The 24,126-nt window shown below is 39.6% G+C and overlaps 1 protein-coding gene across 1 annotated transcript in view; it reads left to right on the forward strand.

Moving 5' to 3' along the window:
* Window positions 1-24,126, forward strand: part of SGK1 (serum/glucocorticoid regulated kinase 1) — a 73,517-nt gene that overhangs the window by 13,520 nt on the left and 35,871 nt on the right. The window contains exon 2 of the mRNA XM_040058005.1: window positions 11,864-12,079. Within this exon, the coding sequence (XP_039913939.1) occupies window positions 11,864-12,079 (216 nt within the window). The remainder of the gene's footprint in view (window positions 1-11,863; window positions 12,080-24,126) is intronic.

Below are 24,126 nucleotides of genomic sequence, written 5' to 3' on the forward strand. Positions count from 1 at the left end.
TCCCTTATTTCATGGTCATATTACTCGGGAAACTGTTCAGTCCATTTAAAAACCTATCTGTCTCAAGTATTTTCTCCTTCTACTTGCCTTCTTCAGTTTCTGTTTTCTTCCTCCATTTCACTTATTCTCTGACACACTAATTTATATTGGTGACTTGGAGTCCTGTAAAAGGATTTGCACACCAAATAGAAGCCATGTAAATTATCCTACCTGCAGGGTATTTTTAACATTTTCTCTGATGTCCTATTTAACCTGTTTGGCATTGAACCCCAAAAAAATGTTGGCATTCTCAGAGGAAAAATGTGCTAGCTTTCAGTAGCTTTTGCCCGAAATGACTTCAGAATATTTATTTTTTATTTGCAAGAGTTAAGCGTAAGAAAATCCACACATAACCCAGCATATGGAATAAGAGACTCAAAACAAGCTGCCTCAGTCACAGTCTTCACAAAACCAACAACACACACATGTGGGAGACTCCAACCCGCAAGCTGTTAAGTCAGCATTGGTGTCTTAACGTGTTTCTAAAACAAAGCTCTTTATTGCCGTCATCTTGTAAATAAAGTGAAGACCACAAGGAATGAAAGTGCTGGGTAATGTGTTTCTTGTGTGTGCGAGTGTGCCCCTGGAAAAATACTAAGCTAAGAAAGGAAATCATGTAAACGGCAGAAAGAAAGCCTCCCTTGTTTCATACTTCTTGAGTGTGTCTGGTTTGCATCTGTTACTACGTTTTTCACTTAAGAACACTTATTTCTTTAATACATATGAATGACTGGTTTTGACTGGCAGTTTGAAAATGTGGCTTTACTCCGATTAACTGTACTTTTTTGTCTGTATTTAGCCCTTTTTAAAACCATATTTCTCAAGCTATTTTAAAGCATGAGCATAAACAATACATGGAACAATTTATTGAAATGCCAGTCAGGTTTGACAGGTGCAGGAGAAATTGCTTAGTTTCACAAATTGAAACAGCTGCAGTTTTATAGGTGATGAAATTGCAATGGGATGGGGTTTCAGGTTTGTTAGTTCATCTTGTGTTTGCTGTTTTGTTTTTGAAGCATTGAGTCTCTTCCCCTTCCCCAAAAAGGACTCTTAAGACCTATTTCTCAAATGGAGGAGGAATCTAGTCACCACAGAGTGCTGGGAAGCTTGGTGAAATTCAAACAGATTTCAGAGTAGGTTGAAATGTAATTAGAAAAGCATAGTTTTCTCCTCATGGGATTATAAATGAATGCTCCTTGCGGTTTTTGGACTAGGAAATGCTCTAAACATTTGGTCTACCTTTCAGATAGCCTGAGCTAAGATTTCATTACATATCTCTAAAGAATATCACGCACAGAAAAATTTGAATCATTAAGTAACAAATTTTTACCTCAAAAGAGTCTCTTTATCAAGGAGGTTTCCTTTGTCTGTGAAATTGCTAGACAAAGATGTATGCCTTCAAATTATTCAGGACCATATGTTCTCCTATGGTGACAGAGTATGTATCAAGTGGTCTGCTTTCCATAAGTCCATTTTATCATCCTAGTGGGGAAAAAATTATTGATGAAAATCAGTGAATGGTCTTGTAAGAATTGGTCACATCTGGCAATGAATAAATTTGTCAAAACACTTGAACTATAAATCCTCCTCCTAGCTTAAATCCCTGCTGATGATGGTGTTTTAAGTCATAAGTTCTTGTATGGTTCAGAATGAAATAATTTAGATCCCGATGGAAATTTATTGGTGTTTTGCACACTGCATCTCACCTGGGATGCCATTTAGAAATGGCTAATTTGAGTGACGCAGAATTTCTGTTTCTTCTCAAACACTATTCTGAGCAAAGGTAAATTGGTCACTAGAAAAAGCTAGGAAAAGACATGTTGGGCATTTTCCTGGAAGATATGCCTTCCAGCAAACGCATTGCATGAGACTTTAAGCAACCTGGTCAAGTGGAAGGTGTCCCTGCCCATCCCTGCCCATGGCAGAGAACTAGAGGATCTTTAACATTCTTTCCAACCCAAACGTATTCTATGATTCTATTATTCAATGTCTCCTTTGACTTTGAACAGAAAAGCAAAGATATTTGCCTTGTCTGTTACCCAGTCTGATAGATGACAGGAGCACCCCAGAGTGCTCAAGTGGGGCTTGACCAAGGCTGTGGCAGCCTCCCCCATGGCACTGCCATGCCACACTACACATGGGCCTGCACGGGCTGCTGAAGTCCCTGCTGCCAGGTCTCAGCCCAGCCTTGCCTGGCAAAGGAGCTGACCTGTAAAAAATCACTGTCATCTTTCACCAGGAGCCCCTCTGGGAATACTGCAGCTTTCTAAGGTATATGGTCTGTCTCACAGCTCTGTGAATGTTTTGGCATGTACCTCTCACAAGGCCAGAAGAACCAGGCATCCTAAATCAGCTTGTCTAGTAGTCCTGGTTGCTTTAAACATTGACAAAAAATTAGGATACCGTGCAAAGTTATGTAACAAATTAGAAGGGTCACCCTCTGTGAAATCAAAAGAGGATTAGTGAAGCACAGCGTTAGGCTCAAATTTGAAATAGGAAAGTTATTAATTTCCGGCCACACAAAATATGCTTCCCTGCTCTGACACTATGGAGCTTTTTTATAGTTAAGGATGAGTATTGAATGGGAACTGGTGCTGTAACCAGTCATCCATAGTGTTCTGCCACTGCAGTCATTATTCTTGCACCGCAGTTAAACTTTATAATACTGGGCTATTTCAGCCCAGATTACTGAAGGATGCAAAATAATTGTTGCATCAGGAAACTGAGATGGAGAAAAAGTACACTGAGGTATCTTTGTTTTGCCTGGAAATTTTTCATTCACCTGCCTTTGCTGCCCATTCACATCCAAGCATGCATTCCCTGGCTCCTGTGCCTGGATCAGATGCTTACAGTACCCTGCAGACTGATTTGAGGCTTTGACTAATAGATGTGGGATGTGGTGTTTATCAGAGCAGAAGTTAAAATAAACATTGCCTAGGTTTACTGACAATTGGCTTTGCTCACATAAAACAGAGAATAGAGAAGAGAAGGTACCAGCAAGCAGCCTCGGACTATTTGGATGGGATTTCGGGTTGTATTGTTCATGTTGTTTTCATTTGATCTAGATGAAAAGCACTTTTAACTTGGTAGCCTGGAAAGATTACACTTGCACATACACAATAAACCCCATTTTGTTTTGTTTGCCTCTTTGACATAATACGCAGAGGGTGTTTATACACCAGAATGGACAATGAATCTATTGTCTCATCTCATGTAGTAACAAGTGCCATCAGTGCTTGTAATTGATCCAAGAGCTCTTACCTGATTCCAACACATCAGTTATTTATTTATTCACAGAGAAAAGAGTCCCATGACACTAACAATTGTTATCAAGGACAACGTGGGAAGAAGCAAGAGAGGAAAATCCTAAGTGGTGACTAGTTAGTTGTTTAGATTTTTTTGGTGCCACATTAAAAAAAAAATAAATCAGTGTGAGGGCACAGCAAAAGTTAATTTAGCTATTAATGTGAAATGTGGGTTTTGCAAACTTTCTCCTGCACCACTGGAGCTGGCAAGAGATTTCCCATTTATTGGGACAGGAAAATCAACCAAGCAGTTTGCTTTGTGCCCGTTATTTGCAATATTGGTGTGTCTAATTTTTCTGCTGCTCTTCATGCCTTGACTTACATGATTTACAACTTGTTCGGCCGAAGTATTTAAACCCATATTTAGAGGATTCCAAATTCCTTGAGTCATTTTGGTACCCATCAATTTCTGGGATTAGTGCCTGGATGCAGTCGCATGTTGACTTTTTTTTTTAAGAAACCTGCCTTTGTTGACTTTCTTCTGCGGCCTGGAGACATGTCATCCACACTTAAGATCATAAAAACCGGCCTTATTTACTTGATGTGTTAACATTGCCAGTGATGACAACAACAAGTACTGAAAGATTTGCTGTGCCTTCCCTTAGATAGATCTGATTTCTGGCAGATGCTGTGTATTCCCCTGCAATACCACAGTATGCTGGGGCTCCTGTGAAGAACCTTGTAATTCCCTGCACTTCTCCATGCCGCGCTGTGGCATATTTGTCCTTCCCCAGATCCTCCTCACATGCAGGTAACTTTTCTCTTAGCACAGGTGGAGGACTAAGCTCTCCATGGATCCAGGCCATGTACATCCAGGCTTGGACAGAGACGATGTGCTCTGCTATTTGGCCTCTGTCTGCTTTTTAGCGAGCAGCTTCTCGGCTTTGCAGGGAAAACAGCAAATGATGACTATGCAGCGAGTTGCCCTTCACTTTCTCTTTTAAAATAAAATGTGATTATTAATCAACAAAGTGGTGTGCTTCAGGAATCTGCAGGGAAAAAAAATAGCTCGTGGTGATTCGACAAACTGATTCTTTTGCTGTGCCGCATTTCCCATAGGACATGACAAATTAAATGTCAGAGTCAGCTAGAGAGTAGTGCTAGATCTCGGTCGGGGCATTAATCAGCCTGCCTCTCGTTTACCATTTTCCACTTAACTAGATGACTGTGTACAGTTTGAACAATGGAGCTTTTCATTCCCTAATCTCCCTAATTGTAATTTAAATAGGTTTCCTGACAGTCGCCCTCAAGACTGCAGGGGAGATGATTCCAAGAGCTCCGCATCCACCTCGGGTTTACATAATGGATGAAAATTCAAATCCTTGTCCAGGGTGCAATTAGATAACGTCAGGAAAAGGAAAGAAGGGATCGGATGAACAGCAACTGGAGAAAGAGAAATGTACATTTGATATCAGAGGGAGTCAGACCTCAAACACAGGCTCATACACTGACCTAGATCACAGTCGAGGCGTTTGGTATTGGCCAGTAGAGAAAAGAATATCCAGAGACTTTGAAATTCAACATGAAGGGTAAAGGAGCTGACTAAGAGCCAAAATAACTCATAACTGATGCAAATAAACTTTCATGAAGAATGGACATTTCTGTACTCAGAAAAGTTCGAGGGCACAGAGTGGTTTATTCCAATATCCCACGAAAAACAAAACAAAACATAACAAAACATAACAAAACAAAACAAAAAAACAAAACCAAACAAAAAAAAACCCCCACCCCAAAACAAAATCAAATCAAAACAAAAACCTGTCCAAAGTTTTGGAGGGAGATAATGCTGCTGTACAGGGCACATGGTTGCACAGGCTGTCAGATTGCATTTGATACTATTCTGTTGATGGATGTGATGTTTCATTGAGAGCTGCCTGATAATACTGGACCTCCAAGCAGTTTTTTCCACAGTTTCCCTCAAGCCATTCCATCATGCAGTTTATGCTCAGTCCTCAGCAAATGTCTGCAATTTTAAACATCTAATGGCCCAACGAATTTGTCTACAAACTTATTCCTTTTTTCTTTCACATGAATATTACTCCAGGATATGTATCTTCCCACCCTGTTGCCAAATCCTACTAAAATCCATGGTCTATATCAGACACTGGGGCTCAGTGCAGTGAAGTGACTGCCGCATCCACAAAAGGACTAATCCTGCAAGACATTATGTCCCTGCATAACCTGCCTTTTCTTTTCCTGTGTATTCATCAGTTTTGAAGGTCAAGTGTTCAGCTGTAAGGCCAGAAAAGAAGCTTGTTTTCTCCTGAGAAGCACCAGGTTTTCCAGAGTCTCCAGAGATAGGGAGGATGCCCCAGGATGGTCACTGGTGCCACCCTCATCTTTTTTCCTCTGAGCAAGGGCCCCATCTGCATCAGTAGCAGCCCCAGAGAACAGGCTGGTGTTTCTCTTGTGGAAAATGTTGCTCATGATTACTGTGATGGGGACTGGATTATGGATAACCGATTAAAGCGTAAAATGTGCTGAGTCGACTGATGCCATTGGCAACTGAGCCATATGAAATTAAAAGCTTTATCTGTTTGCTATTACATAACAGGAAAAACCAGGAGTGAAAAAAACACTGGAACTTGGCAAATCTCATTTAATCACATCTGGCAATTTTCAGGTCTGAGATTATCACTGTTGGATATCTTGTTTTTAGAAAGTAAAGCAAACAAAGCAACTTGAGCAAACAAGGCTCAGAAAATAAAGCACCTTTAAAAAAGATACTTGTGCACCTTTCATCAAGGCTACAGACCATGCTTGGAAAAAGGGTATTTAGAGCTGTTCTCTAATAACAGCCACATTTCATTTTAGTTTGGGAATGGTGAAATGTGGCTACATATTGGAAGGGTGCACAACACTCCTTTGAACTCACTTTTCTTGAAAGAACAGGGAAAATTTTCATCAATTTTGTTTGTTGTCATTGGAAAATGCCAGAAATACCAAACATCTTTGACTAGTTCCAGACCTCCTTTGGTGGTCCAAGAAAACCATTAACAGAAAAAAATTCTAAAATGTGACAGGGTGGAGAAGTGTTTATTCTCAGTCATGGAAGTCTGTGAGTGTGAAGTTGACTGCATTTGTTCCAAATAATTTGTTCTATCTCAATAAAAAATAATAAGAAAAAGAAAGCAAAAATGTCATTTGACTTGAAAATGTGAAATTTTTGGTTTTGGAAAAGTTGAAATTATTTGCTTTCACAACCTCAAAACCCTTTATTTTAAGAAATTATTCAGATGAGTAGTTATTTTAAAAATTATTAAGATAATTTTGGTAAATTTTCATTTTTCCTGCTTTGCATTTTTCATCCTCTCCAAGCAAGTCAAGACAAGGACTCTCTGAAGCATTTTGAATTAACTTCAAGCTAACAGCAGTAAGACAAAATATTTGATAAATCTCAAACCTGTTTGCACAGATAGGTACCATTGGTCTCTTGGTCAGCCTCAGAAAGCATCAAGAGACACCTGCCCTGAGCATGACAGAGTGCTGAGGCGTAGCTCCAGTACGGTGGCTGACCAGCCGCTGCTCAGCACACACCGCCAGACAAGCACACCACAGTCCATCTGCACAGACCTGCCAGGCTGTCCCTTCACAGGATTAATGTGGGAGCAGCGATTCTCAGGAATGCACTCCTAATTTAACCAGAAACTGCTGGGTGCTCCGCAACAGGCATGTAGTAGAAGCAGTTTCTAGCAGACAGGCTTTGTTGATGAGAAGAAGGCACAAAGACACTACAGTCGCGATGGGAGCTCTTTCTGTTCTGCTCAATCCCACTTGGATTATCTTTGACACATTTAGAGTCTGCTACTCTATAATGGTGGATGAAATGGCTGGGCGAGATTAAGGGCCTTGCCTTGGAAACAGAAATACATAAGTCTTCCGAGGAAGTTCAGGAGAGGATTGCTTCCAGCAGTTAGGAGCCAGCTCTAGTTTATTTACTGGTAGTGGATATCATGATAAGACTAAAAAAAAAAAAAAGTATTTGAATAATAAAATACTCTTTACATTGCCACGAAGAATTATGCACCTAGCATGTTGGTATTTGAGCTCTGGGGAGACCTTACAGTACCTGAAGGGGCCCTACAGGAAGTCTAAAGAGAGACTTTTTACAAGGACATGTAGTGACAGGAGAAGGAGTGAATTCAGACAGAAAGAGATACAAATAAAGTATTAGCAAGAAAATTTTCAGTATGACAGTGGTGAAGCTCTAGAGCAGATTGCCCAGAAAAGTTATGAATGCCCCATCCCGGGAAGTGTTCAAGGCCAGGCTGGATGGGGCCTGGAGCAACCTGGTCTTATGGAAGGTGTCCCTGCTCACAGCAGGGAGATTGAACTAGACGGTCTTTAAAGTCCTTTCCAACCCAAATCATTCCATGAATCTGTGATCATATAATGCTCTAAATAGCAAACTATCATCTGCCACTTGTTAATCTTAATTTGTCAAATAGGGGAAGAAACTGTGAGAAACTTCTTTAAAATTCTTTTTAATTTTGTACAATTCAGTGTAGGAGTTTTTTTAGTGGAATTCAAAAGAAGAGAATGTTTGCACTTGGAATCCTTTAGTGACATTTAAGATAGCCCAAGTCAAACAGAGCTATAGATCTAAGGCACTTCTCTAATGTAAATGTAAATATTAAAACCTCAAAAAATCTTTGAAGTTTATTAAGGTTAAAGCGAGACAAAAGCCTATAGTGTAGACTTACAATTCAGTGACTAATATATATACATACCATTTCAATAAACTTAACTGAGGCCCTCTGAAAAGTAATATATAATCTACAAGCATCAATAGAAACCCAAGACCTGCATAGAAACCGCTAGGGAAATTGGTTTTCTTCCAAACTCTGATCTTGACCTTGGTGCCAATTCCTACTTTCAAATCAGTATTTTCAATGCTTTTGGACGTGGATATATGTTGAAAGTCAGTGGTGAATCATTGAATTTTCTAGACTTTTGTGTGCATTTTACTCTCTGTTATCTGTGAATTTCAAAATGGAAATTGGGTTTGTCTGCAAAGGAATACTGTGGGGCATTATTCTGAATTAGCTGAAGAAGTGAAATTAGAGGAGTTGAATGTCATTAAATTCCTCCTGAACCTCTAAATTCAGAATAAACCCCAACATTTTAACTTAGATAAATGGGGTAAATGGCTACAGAACGAATTAAACCTGCCATAATTCTGAACCAAGCCGTCCACACAAGGGCTGGATGCACATTTGCACAGCTTGTTATTGGAGAGCAGACTTTAGCCCATCCACGTAGGCAAGCCCTAGAAGCAAGCCAACATGCCGGGCGTTGGCATGGCTCCTTGGCAGCCGCCGCCTCAGCCCAGCCCCAGCGCGGCTCCCCGCGGGCGGCTGCCAGGCAGGCTGGGTGCGCGGGCAGGCACCAAGGGCCTCGGCTCGGCGCCTCACTCAGGGGCAAAGGCTTCAGAGGGAAAGAAAAACAACTTCCCTCACCTTAGCTATGCCGGCCTTGGGCTTCTGTTGGCGTTTGTTGGTTATATATTACTTCTCAGAGTGACTCAGTGAAGTTTATTGAAATGTTACGAGCTCCTTGCTGAGTCAGCATGGCGTCCTGGACTGAGCAGACGTGGCTGGATGTACATGAACCTGGACTTTGTCCGACCTAATGAAGAAAAACTAGTTTTAAAGTTCTCCTCTGACAGTGCATTTGTGGGTGTGCTAACCTATTTGAACTTTTTCCAACCATTGAAAAAAAAAGAAAAAAAAGTCCTGCTGGTCCATCCAATCTCAAAGCTGGACGCTCCTGAAATTTTTTCACCTTAGTTTCCCCAAAACTCTGCTTCATTCAACAGAACAACAATATGACCAGAGCAATGCTCATGATCATGCTTATTTTTTGTCTCTCTGTACAGCTATATTGTATAAATAATATGGCCCTATCATGTGAAAACTTTAGTTCAGCCCAACCTTTTAAAACAGCAAACAATATGTAATCCATAAAAACAGATGTGTATCTGATTTAAAGTCAGCTTGGAATAAATAATAAAGAAAAATTCTTTAGAATTCTGTGTGAACTCAGGAACCACTTGCTGATGCTAGACAGAGAAATGCCATCTACACTCTGGTGAGTGCAGCTTCATAACGTGCACTCTGTCTTACTTTCCCTTATCGTTAAAGCACCGGTGGTTAATTTTTAATTTATGATCATTATACTGCAGAATGTATATTTCACTGCCATTAAAAGGTATAGCTACAAAATCGTTCAATATCAACAGATTTTGGCATATCAGAAGTACCCAGGTCACATTCTGAATGCTTCTTCATACACAGGCAGGCTAGAGATATGTAAATGGAAACACAAGACTGAAAAAACAGGTGAAGTTACACCAGAAATTATTGTTTAACTGTGTCACTGCAAATGTCATGAATTTGATGTCACAAAACCAAACACAGGGTCTTAATGAAACCTTAAATCCACATTTACATATGAATTCTATATGCAATTGAGAAGTCTCAAACAAAGGACTGGCCTATGTTTCCTGAATTTTTAAGGAAAACTGAACCTCCAGTTCATTGCAGGTCCTTTCTGCTGTCAGTTTGGTTCTTTATTCATGCACATTTCTGCACAATGTGTGCACCCATAGTAAAATGACTGAACTTACGGGTGTCAAGGAAGAAATGAAGAACCAGGTCAGAAAACACTTAACTGATCACCAGGTATAACTTAAAAAGGACAAATTCAACATTTACTTCTTTCAGAATCATGTTAAATATATTGACTGTTTCCTGCAATAAAACTACATTGGGAAATCAAGCATGGGATTTTTTTAAAAAATTATTTTTTACCATGAGTATAATTATTATTTTCAACACACCAAAATCTGAAATTAGATCAAGACACATAGCCATGCATTTATTTGGGGAATATAATATATTTAATGATGTGCTTGACAATCATAGAAGCAATTATGCTTGGCATTTTTTTCTTTTTTTAATTTGTCTGAATTAGGAGATCAGTTTCAATATATATCTGTTGAAATTAAATCTGAAAAATATAATCCCTCCCCACTACAACTTCAACATATCAACCTGAATCTAAAGCAGTCTGGATATTTTGTGGGGACGCTCCAGAGCACGGAAGTAGAGGGTAATATTATCCACAAGAGCTGACACTAAAAAATGCTGATGGGGAATGCACTGGAAAGTGGCTCATTTGCCCACAGAAGGAAATCTGTTTGCTTGGTTTCCATAGAGAGGAAAGAGAAATTTTCCTAATCTTGAGATTTCCGGCAGGTCAGCACAGCAGGGCAATTGCAGGCGCTTTGCTCATGGAGGAGTCACCAGCTAGTTAGAGATGTCTCATTCTGTTTGTTTATTGAACGTGATCCTGGTTACCAGTTGCTGTGATATAGACTTCCACTGTGAATCAAGCACTAGCCATCCTGCTCGTGACTAATGTAACATAAATGGCTTTTTTTCCTGATGTAAAGCATCCTCTAATGGCAAATAACATCTCCTAATGAAGACCGGAGATACTGAGGCCCAGAACACCAAGACAACAGAGCAAAAAGATTGCATCCTGTCAATAACAGAACAGTTGGGCTGTCAGCCCTGGCTGTCTCAGCCTTCCCCCTCCAGGCTGGGAGTGTGTCCTGAGACATCCCTGTCCATCCTTTGCATTCAAATGACAGAGGTCTGATCAGATTCAGTGCAAATATACCATGGCTCGCATAGTGGCCTTTTTGCTTTGATGGTGAAAAATAACTTGGAAAAAGAGCTCAGAAAGGTGTCTCACTCCTCGCTTCTCAGAAAATCCAATACTTTTGATTCACACGGCAGAAAAGAGACAGTCACAGAAGTGAAAGGAAGAGCAAACAAAGCGCACAAGGCTGACACCGTGCCCTGCCAGCACAGTGTATTATACTCGTAACCAGCGTCCTTCCAACTGTAGTGCACTGGGTCTGAGCTGGGAAGCTGCAGAGATGAGGAGAAGGGAGGAAGAGGCAGGTTAGAGGAAACAGGGTCAAAATTTGGGGCGGGTCAGCAAGAGAAACTGACTCTTGAATGGAGTGATAGCAGGCACAGAAAAGGCTGAGGTAGTTTATGAAGTCAGAGATGATACAGTAGATATTGCTGGTGAAAGAAAGGACTGCAGAAAGCCAGTCTTACAATTCTGTTCCTGCAAAACCAGTCTGCTTTTTCTCATGGGGAAATTGAGCTGTTTAGGCTGGAAGTACTTGCTTTGGGTAGTTATCACTCTCTTCTTAGCAGTCTACTGTGTATTTCAATATATTTATAAAGCCTTTATTTTGTAGATAAAGTTATGGCAGACTTGCACAAAGCAGCAAAAAAATGTCAGCATAAAGAGTCTGGCTATGAAGATGTGTGTTCACCCTGACTTTGCCTGGTAGTTTTTCCTACAGAAAATTGATCCTGGTCCTCATATCTGATCATTTTCCCCAATCTGTGCTACTGTCCTCATTGGAAACCCTGTTGTGCCATCCCAACTGCTCTGCATCAAAGACAGTCCATTATCTCCCTCTGTATTGGCAGGTACGAAGGTGGATTAAGAGCCCGATGGTCAACGTTGAAAAGCATCCACATGCCAGCCTCAAATACCCGGGGTCCACTGTGCTGAATTTACCTGTGGGGGATTCAGAGCTCGAGCCTCCGCTCTGCCAGACCTGCCTGAGTGACCACCCTTTCCAGCGAGGGATTGCTCCTCAGGAGGCCGAGTCCTGCTCCTGGGAGAGCCAGAGAAGCAGCAAAGTAAGCCAACCTTTCCCCTCCACAAACTTTGCTTACGTGTTTTGTACTGATAGCAGGTCTGTACTTATAACATATTTATGAGATTGTGTGCCACTAGAAGAGATGCTCCAAAACCTGAAACCTGCTGACCAAGGCTGTTGTGCACATCTGGGCTCTGCTTTCTACCTTGGAAGTTGGTACCTATGGAAAACAAAAGTCTCTTCACTAGAGTGCTGTGATCTACTCTCATTGTATTGGAACAGATTAGCAGTAATAATAAATATTATTTCCCTGTTTTACAGAAACTGAGGTGAGGGTGGGTGATAATATCTTTCTAAGATAATGAAAAGGACCCAGACATGTTATTTTTTTCCCTCCTGTCTCACAAATACAAGACCACCCTTCATCCCCTCTACCCCCCAAACCATGCGTAGCTTTCCTTTTCAAATTCAGAATTTGGCTCAGGGAGTTTTCCCAAACAGGAATTATTCAGGGGGTCTTCTGGCAGAAAGGCAGCCCTGTTTTGCCTCGAGTCATGTTAGTATGTTATGGATGACACCAATCCTCATCTAGTGCTGGGCAGGTACACACAGATATGAAGATGGCAGAACTGTGAGGGCTGAGATGAAATGGTCAGGAAAGGGCTTTTCTGAGGCAGACTTTGGACCTTTTCTTCATTATTCAGCTCCATATAATCCCTGTGGAGAAAAGCCAAATGCAGAACAGAAAGTTTTCCTCAGAGCCTGTCATCCCTGACAGAATTATCCCTTGCCTGGAAATGGTGTGCAAAAAAAAGAGAGAGTTGTAGAAACATAAAAGGAAACAAATAAGAATCTTTCCAAGTACAAAGCAGAGCAAATGTGACAAGGTATTTATCAGAGCCTTAGCATACAGCTCACAGCAGAAACATTTTTTTCAAGGTACATCTGCTGCATTTTTAAACAGGGAAATCCAAGCAGCAGGTAAAAATGGAAGTCCTGTGCCCTTCTGAAACCCAGCAAAGGCATTGTGGTTAAACAGGCGCAAATGAAGGAGCTAATTACGCCTCCATTTTACTTCATTAAGAAGATTAATTTTGCTCAGGCTGAAGCATTAAAAAATGAGAGCACCAAAGACGCAGGATTCTGCAAATCCTTTGACTTGCTGTAAATCACATGTACTGTAGAGTGTAGGGCCTCACAACTGATTTCCATTGGGTTTCACATGCATATGGGGTAGATTTGGCTGAATGCAGATTCCCCTGGACCTCTCCTTTCTGCAGGCAGTGGAGAGGCTGCTTACTCAGCAGCTGGAGTCTGCAGCATGAGAGATACTCAGGATACTGAGGATACTTTGCATGCTGCTTTAAAAACATCATTATCTGGCAAAAGACTTCTTGGATAAAGTTATATCCTGCATAAGGAGTCTTTTAAGTAAGTTAAAGCACAGAGTCCTTGATGTGATTAAACGTAAGGTCACTGCTTTTTTCTCTACAGCAAAACCAGGCAGGAAGCTTTTAATAATAAAGGCTGAAGGAGTTCTGTGTGTGACCTTTTCAAGGTTTAAAGAGAGTTTCTGGGTGAGATTCTGTTCGGGGTTACAAATGGCACAAGCTGCATAAGTGTGAAATAACTCCCGTCACTTTAAACCAATGAACTTGAACAGACAGTTCTGTATTTCAAGGAGAAGAGAACGTGATCTCTGTTAAATCAGCAGGGAGCTTGGATTGTGTCAGTCATCTCTCCTGGATAATTCTTGTTTCGTTTTCTCCACTGCTCTTCCTACTCTGGTTCTCAGTACTGCAACCAGGTATAATTATTATAGTTCCTTTGTACTGCGCTCAACACCAACCCATACAAGGGTCCTACCGACCCTGTCCTTTTGCTCAAGGGCAATTTAACTCAAAAACAAATCAGCTGTGAAACATTATTAAAGGCTTATTCTAGGTAACAAGCTTTTTCTGACAGGCTTCAGGCTATTTTGATCAGTTTGAAAAAGGCCTTATAAAAACCAACCTGATTAAAACACATCACCTGAGGGGATATGTGTCTGTATTCCTATTCTTATTTCCAGCACAGAACAAGGGAGAAAATCATTATTGCTTGTTTGCTGTGATTGTAATTATGTAGTGGAGTCTTTAAAAATTGACTTAGTGTAAATAAGATTATTCTGAAATGAAATGTATTTTAAATAATGATTTTATTATTATTATATGCCCTCATTTCCATCTCCCCAGGCTTTTCTATTATGGCATGTGCCAGTTGGAATTTATAAAAATTATTACTGATGTAACCTCTAGTAAGTCTCCTCTGTTATTTGTATGATAGTGTATTATTGCTGCATTTTTATGACTTTTTTTCTGCTTTATTTACAGTGGACTAGATAATTATCAAGTATTGCCAGAAAATCATGCTAATTTTCACATGACTGGCTTACATAGGTATACTATTGTTTTTTGTAACCGATGTGGATTAGTTATATGGGAGCTTACATCTGCTCTACTAGTGTAACAGCTGAAGCCCTAAGGGCTTGGACCACTGCCAGGGTAGTGATTTACAATAACCAAACCTCACTTTTCCATGTCTATCTCCATAGTTCAGGTTGCACATAACTCACTGGCTTGATGAGGAGGGTAAATTTGCTTTCAAAATAAATTACCATGCTGTGTAATGAATACCTCGTGTGAATAAGCTGGTTTCAAAAGAGTGGGCAACCCACCTCTTAAGAGCTGCATTTCAGCCTGCTAAACAGGGAGAGGCAAACATGGTCAAAGCTGGGTGTGATTTAAATCTCTCAGGTGAGGGTTTACCAAGCTGCATTATAAGAAGCAAATCATACCCACATGCACACACACACACGCTTAAAATTCTTTCATGCTCTGCACGACCTCTGTATTCCACTTGCACTGTATGCACTTGTTTCAAACCTTTCTCTAAATAAGAAAAAGATAGGACCTTGTTAGTGAGCTCAATTTTTTTATTATTATTATTTTTTTTTAATTTATTTTTTACCTCAGAGCCAAGAGCTAGATTCAAGGCTTGTTCTGTTCTTTCCTCTTTGTCTAAAAAAACTCCTGCTGCCCTATCCCTCAGCTGGCGTTTGTCCTGAAGCACCACAGACACATCTCTATCTAGGGGACCAAACCCTTGAATGTCTAGAGCTGTCTTTTCTTTCCACAGCTAAAAAAAAAGCCCTGTGCAGCCCCTAGCTAAGGGGTGAGAGGAGAGAAAGGGTGAGCTAATGCTTCTACTCCATTTAGGCAGGGTGACTTTAGATGGCCGGGAGGGTGTCCCGCTGCCATCAGGTGCCACATGGCACGTTGGGATCTCTTCACCCTCTCTCACCACTTCTGTAGGACAGGCAATGGGAGAGATGGAGGTGCCTGAGGCAGTTGCCTTGTCTTCCTCCACCCAAGGCAGTCCATCCATGCCCAGCGTCGTCCGGGAAGGAACACAGGAAAATCTTAATTAGGGCTGCAGGGAATTCATGGCTGCAACCTTTTTGGATAAGTCCTTTGCAGCTTAGTGGAAGTTAATTACTCTCACTGACACTTTTGGATCACATTATTAGATCCATAGCAGGAATTTATTTTGCTATTGAAAAGTGTTCAAGGCTCCTCTGTATGGAAAAGCTTTTGCATTCAGTCAGATTTCAGCACTTTACCCTATTTCAAGTCTTGCTTTAGAGATGAGGAATGCTGAAAGAAATGTACCCAAGCCAAAGGCTGGGCAGTTATATGAGATAGTTCTACTTAAAAATCGCTCCTACAAACAGCTTCTAGGAACTTGCATTTGAGATGGGGTAAGAATATGTTTCAGATGAAATATTTTGCACAAAGGGGCATCATAAAAAGAAATGCCTTTTAATGGAAAATATGGACCTAAAAAAAAAAAAAAAAAATCTGACCAGCTCTCCATAAAGAAAGGGTTTGGTGACAGATCTGAGTGGGATTTTTAGGGAAAGATGGTTTTCTCACACATGTAAGATAAATAAACCTCCTACATTTAATGATCTGCTTTGGTAATGAGGCACCCTGTGATTTACACCCTGGTAAGTGCTAGTTAATACACTAACATATGCACACGCACAGCAGAGGAAATTAAATTCCTGAAAGCCCAGTATGGGACAAAAATACTCCTGGAACCAATATATGTGAAAAGTGCTGCAATAAAAGACAAATTGGGAAAGAAAAGTAGATTAAAAAAAGGAAATTTGGGTAACAGAATTACAGAATTGTTCAGCGAAATCACATTTGGAGAGGACTGTGAGAGGCTCTAACGAACCTAGGCAAATCAACAACCTGATGGCAGATTACACTTGATAGAGACAGAAACACAGTAATGCACTTTGATGGAATAATTATAACTACTCAGTACACACTGTAGGGTCTTGAATTAAGTGTGATTATTCTGGAAGGCAGCTGGATGCCACAGAAAGTAGCTCGGCTCAGGTCAATCCCATGCTCAGCAAAGCAGACACCCTATGCATACATTTAGGAGTACAGCCCCCCATCCACTGAATCTACTTCTGTCCCATGTGGTGTGATGTGGGGAAGGATGTGAAATAGATATATCTGCTATGGGTCGAACAGCAATACTAGGGCATCACATGCCTCTGAAAGGCCTTGCAGAGCAAATTATATATATTTTTTTCTTCATCTATATAATGAAATCCATTTAGGAATATCTGGCAGAGACACTGGTAAGTAGAATCCTTTGGAAAGATGTCGTCAAGGAGCAAAGGACAAAGAGTCCAGTGGTCCCTGAGCCTGTGGCTCAGACTGGCATTTAGTGTGAGCTTCATCGTCTTGCTGGTATGCCCCATGTAGTGATTTAGGAAAAACTTATGAAGATTATCTCAATGAGCTTTGGTTTCTCTTTTGTCCCTTCTTGTTCTTCTTCCAGGAAAAGGAGCTGGCAGAAAAAAAAAAAAAAAAAAAAGAAAAAAAAAAAAAAATTAACATCACTCCAGAAAAATTATGGTGCTTTATTTGTCTGTGCCATGGCAATACTGAAAAGTAGAAATGGATCTGGAAAGAGAAAATTAAAAGCGACTGGAAAATTCTCATTTAAAAACAGAAACAAGAAGAAAATATTTTTTACAAAATTTGTGGTATAAAAGATTTAGCATCATAAGCAGACTTTAAGTATAAAAGCTACAGGGATATGCAAATGTCTGCAAAAACTGAAGAGTCAAACTTACTGATATCTGGCTGGAGTTTAATATATTAATGCATAGAATGTTCCTGCCTTTAGAGTGGGTTACTCCAGATTTCTGGGTATGTTTTGCTGTGGCCCCTAGGACTGGAAGATGGGGGCTCATCTCACAGAGCTGGGAAACTGCACCTTGTGTTCATAAAAGTGAAACACAGGGAGATAATCTATCAGATAACCCTTTTTCAACGCTCCATGTTATACTGAGAAGGATACTTGCAACTTAATCCTATGGAAGAAAATATTAAAACAAGCAAAGGAATTTGTTCTATACTACATGTTATTTAACTTCAGAACCCACAACCACTGGAACTCGAAAGCTTCTCTGATAATTTTTTACTTTACAAGTAAATCCAATCATGATAAGCTGCTCCAGAAATATATTATAACAGTGGCTGAAGATTAAAGAGAGTTTTAGAGAAGAAAGTGATTCAATATGAGAAATTAGAACAGTAAAGAAGGTATTTTGTATTTCTCTTCATTTTGCAGTTTCTGCTTGTAGAAAGTTTGTCTTTTCCGGATCATCACAGGTCAAGGTTGTAGCTTAATCTTGTGAATTGACAGTCTCTAAAGAAAAAGCCATTTTTCACCAGCAGAGCTTATAGCTATTTCCTAAATAGATGTTTCTATCTGACTACACTAAAGCTCTTTCAGCTAATGATATAAATGTGTCACTAATGAGGTTTTGATGGAATTTGGAACTGAGTACATTTGAATACTTACCTCCACCTATAAGTACAGGCATATTTACCTGCCAATAAGCCCCTGCAATTTTGGAATTTGATCGTGTGTGTATATACGAAGACTGGGGACTCAAACATTATTTTATTGCAGATCCTATAGCTTTAGAAAGATGAAAGCAATCACAGATTTCTCTGTTGCTCAGATTTCTCTGCAGCTGCAAGTATCAGCTGTGAAAGCAGCACACGAGTGAGGTGGGAACAGGCTTTGTTTCAGGGATTAAATCTAAATGCTGTACGTAGTTACATGGGTTTGTAATGGATTGATGTAGGGTTATTATGGATAATATTTATTTAGACAAGTCAAAAATGTTTAACACAAAGACATTTTCAAATGGAAATGGCAAAGCATAGTTTGCAAATGCACAGGCTAAAATTATGTGTAATTTCAGTGAATGGGAAAGACTGAATAGCAGACAATTGCCTGTGGGGGGTTTTACAGTCCCAACTGACAAAGAGAATGTCTATATAGCACAGAGCATATAAATCAGCTCCATGGCTCAAAAAAATTATGTGATGCATCAATCATCTGCTTTACAAATACACAGTGAGGCACTCAGTCATTTGTACATCCACCAAAGGTCTGTTCAAGTGCCACATACTTAGTAAATTAATTGGACAAATCAATATTGAAATCTAAAAACATGTTCTCCTCCTTTTTGAATGCTGGTTCAACACTACTGAAGATAATTAAAATATTTCTTATTTTAAAGAAACTGTCAAGTGTTTTCCCTGAGGGTATCTACAGCTGGAAAATGATTTATTATTCTTTCTATGGGGTTCCCATAATACCTGAACTGGAAATTACATCCTCTCTTTCTTAAGTTATTTTTTCTTTTAATATGTTTTTTTTTTTATCCAGCACCTTTTCTAATCAGAGATTCAAAGGACTTTGATGACATTCAAAGAAAGGAGAGGAAAGTATTCCTTCCTACATTGGTGGTAGTAACCCAAAACCACACAGCTGAGTGGGTATGAGGTATCCGGGCCAAACACAGTAGACCGAATTTCTGTTTAATTTTGTTCTGTCATGCAAGACAGACAAAGCCCATTTCTGATTATCAAGTGGTCAGCCACACAAGGCCAAGAGATTTTTCTCATTAGAATGGAAGGATGTTCTCCATTTCTCCAGAATACAGCTTCTGGTAATATTTAGTACCTGATATCAAAGAAGGAAATAAACAATGAACAAAACCAGTAAAAAAAACCCAATTAGTTTAGTTTGAAAAGTGGTGGGGTTTTTTTTTTTTTTTATTTTTTTATTTTTTTATTTTTTTATTTTTTTATTTTTTTATTTTTTTATTTTTTTACAGTCAAATGCTGTGCTAGACTCCCTTGGTCTACAAAGGTTATATTTAGCAGGAGCAACTGGAGTTGCTCTCCCCAAATAGAATTTGATTCAAATCTGTTTATTGCCCATCTTGTAATCATTGCTTCAACTCATTTTGAAGATGATTCTGTGCTTCACAGTAGATAAATAAAGGAGTCTGTTGCATTTTGTGACAAGGTCATAAAAACAATCTGACAGGCAATTGATACTCTCTTAAAGAGTAACAGCAGTACAGATAAAACAAACCCTTTCATATATGTGTTGCTAAGACCACATACAGACGGCTAAAGACTATATCTGCAAAATACCTAAGTGCAGCCCCTGGCCGGTTTGTGTCCCCCCTCCCCACCAAGAGACATTGCACGGCCTGCCTAGACTGCACTTTTGAGTACTGACAAGGGCTGGTCTTGTATGTCCTTTCTCTCTAAAGAAATTAATCTCTGACCCCGAAACATGTTTCTTAAAGAAAACTTTGTTTCTTTTTCTGGCTACTCTGTATGCCCTGGTGCGCCTACCCCTAGAAGTCTCAGACCAGACAACACACCCGAAGTGTCTTGGTCACTGCTAGCAACACATTGAACAATTTTGCTCTCATCTTGCTCTCATCTTTGCTCTCATCTTGCTCTCAGCATGGAGGTGTTGCATTCCTTTGCAGTTTAGAAATAGGTATCGCTATTTTTCTGTCTAGAAGTTCCAGATAACCTCTTATGTACATTTTTCCTCTTTGCACGAAGAGGTTATAATTGGCTGAGGACTCCGTTGTAAAGTCATGTATTCTGTAAATCCCATTATCATGTTGGTTTATACAATGCCTGTGGCTCATTTAAGGTAATTTAATGGAACCCACACCCCAAGACTCCTCAGTGTCTCCCCTCTTAATACGGTATGCTTGCTCTGTGTCTAATTATAGAGTTTCCATTTTATGAAATCTTTTCATCCTTCTGAATAGTTAGCTCAGGATGTTCTGAAAGAGTTTCTGTAATGCACTCACTAGATTTTGACAGATGCACGATAAATCAACTTTTTTTACCATTTGCATTAATGGAAATATAATTATTTCCAAAGCAGCAGTGCAGCTGCACAAAGACTTTGTTTGGCTTATACTGTATCACATTATGTTAACATTTACCTTTAAAATAAAAAGGTAAAGCTCAAAGCTCAAAACAGTCATGCTCTCTCAAAATTATTTTTGAGCCTTACTGGAAAAAAAAAAAAAAAAAGTTTTTAACGTCCCTTGGTAGTTTTGCATAAGTTAGAGAATTAATTTCACTAGGAGAAAAAAAATAAAATAAAATAAAAATCAAATTTTCCTGAGACAGAGCTCAGGGGGATTGTAGGGGTGGGTGTCATCTCATGGGATGACTATAAAAGGCATATGAGTCTGGAAGAAGGACTCAGGCCCATGGGACTTCCATAGCTTAGAAATGCTAGTTTAAAGGAACTTAAAATGAATCCAAGCCTTCTAATTAAGAAATCTTAAAGTGTGAGATGTCATGTGAGACCATTTGGGGTTTTGTTTTCCTGTGAAACTAAAAAATTTTTTGCAGATAAGTGGACTTGCAGACAGAAGTAAAACCAAAACAACACAAAAGTGTTAATTCTAATAAATATTTGACAAGTGGTGTGGTAGCATCTGATCACATCTGCCTTCTGGAGCAGAATCTATTGCCTCAGTTACATGCCTAAATCTTGAACACATATAAGTGCTTCAGAATAGTGCCAAGCAAGCAAATGGAAAAGACAAAAAGAGGGTAGATTTATTTCTCTAAGCCACGAAGAAGGATTAAGAATGGTCTTGAAGAGGATGTGGTAGGATCCACTCTTGCCCTTGGAAAATAGGATGAGCTGCTGGGAGGGGGCACCTCCCATATATTATTGCTGAAAGTGTGAAGTGAAAATCTGAGGACTACAATTTAGATAATTGTCAAATCTGTTAGGTGGGGAAGACAAACACCTCCCTACTCCCAAAGCATCTCCGAACTACTAGTGGGTAATAAGCTTGTCCAGGTGAAAATGGAGGATGCTGTGAATGCCTCCTTTTGCAGCTGCATCACTCTATAAGAGCAGGCAAAACCTTGTAGCTTGTTTGAACCCTGGGCAACATTCCTGAAACACTTTATTTGGGTACTAAAGGGTTGTGGGACGAAGTGCAGGTGGGAAGGAAAGCTATAGTCCCTTGCCTTCTTTCTAAAAGTCTCATTCTTGAGAGCGGCCAAGTTTTGCCATCAGCGATTCAGCTCTGTTTCAAGCAGACTCATTGAAGGCAGGAGAAACAGATCTGATTTCTATAGGTTGAAAGGCCTGTCAAAACTGGAGCATTTGTTGACAGGCTTGGTCTATTAGATTAAAACAGGGATTGATGCTCTTGAGGAGCTTTTCAAAAGCCACTCTTAAAAGGCAGGAGTTAGATAGCTGATACTAACATTTTTCCCTCGATTGTCAAGATATCGGTTGTTACTCTTACTGTGAAGCACCTAGTGCTGCTGAAGCGGTACCTGCAGAGGTTCCTATACACCTAGAGTTACAGATCATGCCCTAGAAGGTTGATGTCTAAAAGCTAACATTTATTAAGATGATGATGTTTGGCTTCTTAAGGATTTTTTTTTTTTTTTTTTTTTTTTTTTTAATCTAGCCTGCAGGAACTGAGGCTCTTTGAGAGATAAAGATATTTTTGCTCAAAAAGCTATCTTTTCATCAAAACAATTCCCTGAGCCCCAAGATACACTTACTGAATGAAAAAATACAGCTATATGCAAAGCCAAACTCTTACAGAAATACAACACAATCCTTTTTTCCACATAATAAATGACAGCTACTGCGGGAATGGCTACAGATGAAAAGAACAAACTAGCTTTCTTTTCAAAGCACCAAAGGGAAACACATGGAACAATGAAACTGTTGAGCAAACTCTGTCAAGATAAATATCATATATCTGAAAAGAAAAATACCTTTAAAATCCAATTACAATAACTGGAACAATTTCAGACATCTATGTACTTCAATCATCAGGGATTTTTGTCAGAATTGGAAGTTCAGGGTTTTTCTGTTTAGTTCTGCTTTCATATGCATTACTGAAATGTTGTAAGGTTTTCAGTTCCAACTGTCTCTGAGGGTGGCTTTTATTTTTCAAATTCAGCATGTCAGCTAACTATGCTTATTATATTCCTAATGTGTCAAAAAATCATTTAATATTAATATTTGGATTGATTCTGAACATTGATACTGCTGAAGTTCCACCCTGACAAAGTGCTGCTTAGTACTTTCCACGCATAGTTGGTGGTTGTTGTTTTTTTTTTCCCCTATAGTTTTGGGTGGACTCTGAAGATCAGGATCTGGGAATCCATCCCTAGAAGTCCTAGATACACCATAAAAGATTTTAATGCTCAGGTAGTTCCTCCATCACAATGTGCATTATAGGCACAACTGGAAGATGAAACCGAGTTGCAAATCTGTCGTTTCCTGCGCTAGGTACAGCCACTGCCACGGTTTCAGTCCGAGGTTTTGCCTGCATTTGGTGGGGCATTTCACACCAAGGTCAGAAGACAATCTAATGACAGATCTGGCTCCTCCTTGTCCTCTCAGGCTTCTCTGTGGTGGCAATGTTTGCAATCTTTGGCTCCTTTGTCCTCTTGCAGCTATAGAATTGTTGCAGTAGTCTGTGAATCTGTGTTTTTACCACATTAGCACATGCTGAAATCTGTACTGAACCTATGCTTGCCCTGGTCTGTAACTGGAAGAGCACAGGAAAAAAGGCAATTTGGATACTCTCCAAGCCTGTATCACTGCCATGGATGCCATTAGCAGCCTGATTCTTCCTTACATTTCATTCCAGCAATACAGAAAAGAGTGGAAAAAAGACCTGTAGGAATATTTGTAGAGATATAAGCCTATACAGCTTCCTTTATGAGCTGTCAGCAGATCTTCAGAGGATGTTGCTCCTTTAAGTTTTGCAAAGAGTTCTAGGGGGGGGGAAAGGTCTGATGCCTTCATAGAACATTTGTCAATATTATTTTTCTTTCAGTGAAATCTCTGTGTATGCTTAGTTTTGAATTTTCAGTGTCTTGGCAGCAATCTTGTGGTGAGGCTGATAGTAACAGACTTGCTCAATTCTGTCACAACCTCAAAATCTGTTTGGTTCTAACGTGATTGTTGCCAGTTTGGGGTGGGTTGGGATCATATGCTATCATTTCACTGAGAATGCTGCTTCAATTTCTTTCAGGGTGACACATAGGCTCTTCTTGGATCAAAGCCAAATTTCATAAGTTAATTAATCTGATGATGGTCTTAGTGATAAGGTTGGACCACTGCTCATGCTATGTTTGCTTGAAAATTTTGTGGCCAGCTGGAAAGGAAAAGATCTACATGCTGAGTAAATCTTTTGGAGGAATGGAAAAATTGAATCTCTGACTCTCTAACCACAAGTGGGAACTTTCTTCAGAGAGATCTGTAGCTATGAACCACATAGCTACATCTGATTAGGTAACAATGCAAGAAAATACTTGTACTTTGAAAGCAAGAGCAACTGCTTTTCAGAGTTGTAATGATTGTTGACACTTACTGGTGTGTTAAATATTTTCCTATTTAACAAATCCTATTTTTCTTGATGCTATGATTAGAGATAAAGTGAAATGGAATAGAAAGTATTAACGCATCCAGAAGTCATGTTTTGGTGCTTTTATAATTTGAAATAAGGCAATGAAATATATCTTGTTATTTCCTTACTCCTCAAAACACATGGCTAGAGACAGTTCACAGGAGCAGAGTCTAAGGACCAACATACATGCTCAGTAGACATGAAAGCAGTTG

This window comes from Hirundo rustica, chromosome 3 (genome assembly GCF_015227805.2).
Source record: "Hirundo rustica isolate bHirRus1 chromosome 3, bHirRus1.pri.v3, whole genome shotgun sequence".
Classification (NCBI taxonomy): Eukaryota; Metazoa; Chordata; class Aves; order Passeriformes; family Hirundinidae; genus Hirundo; species Hirundo rustica.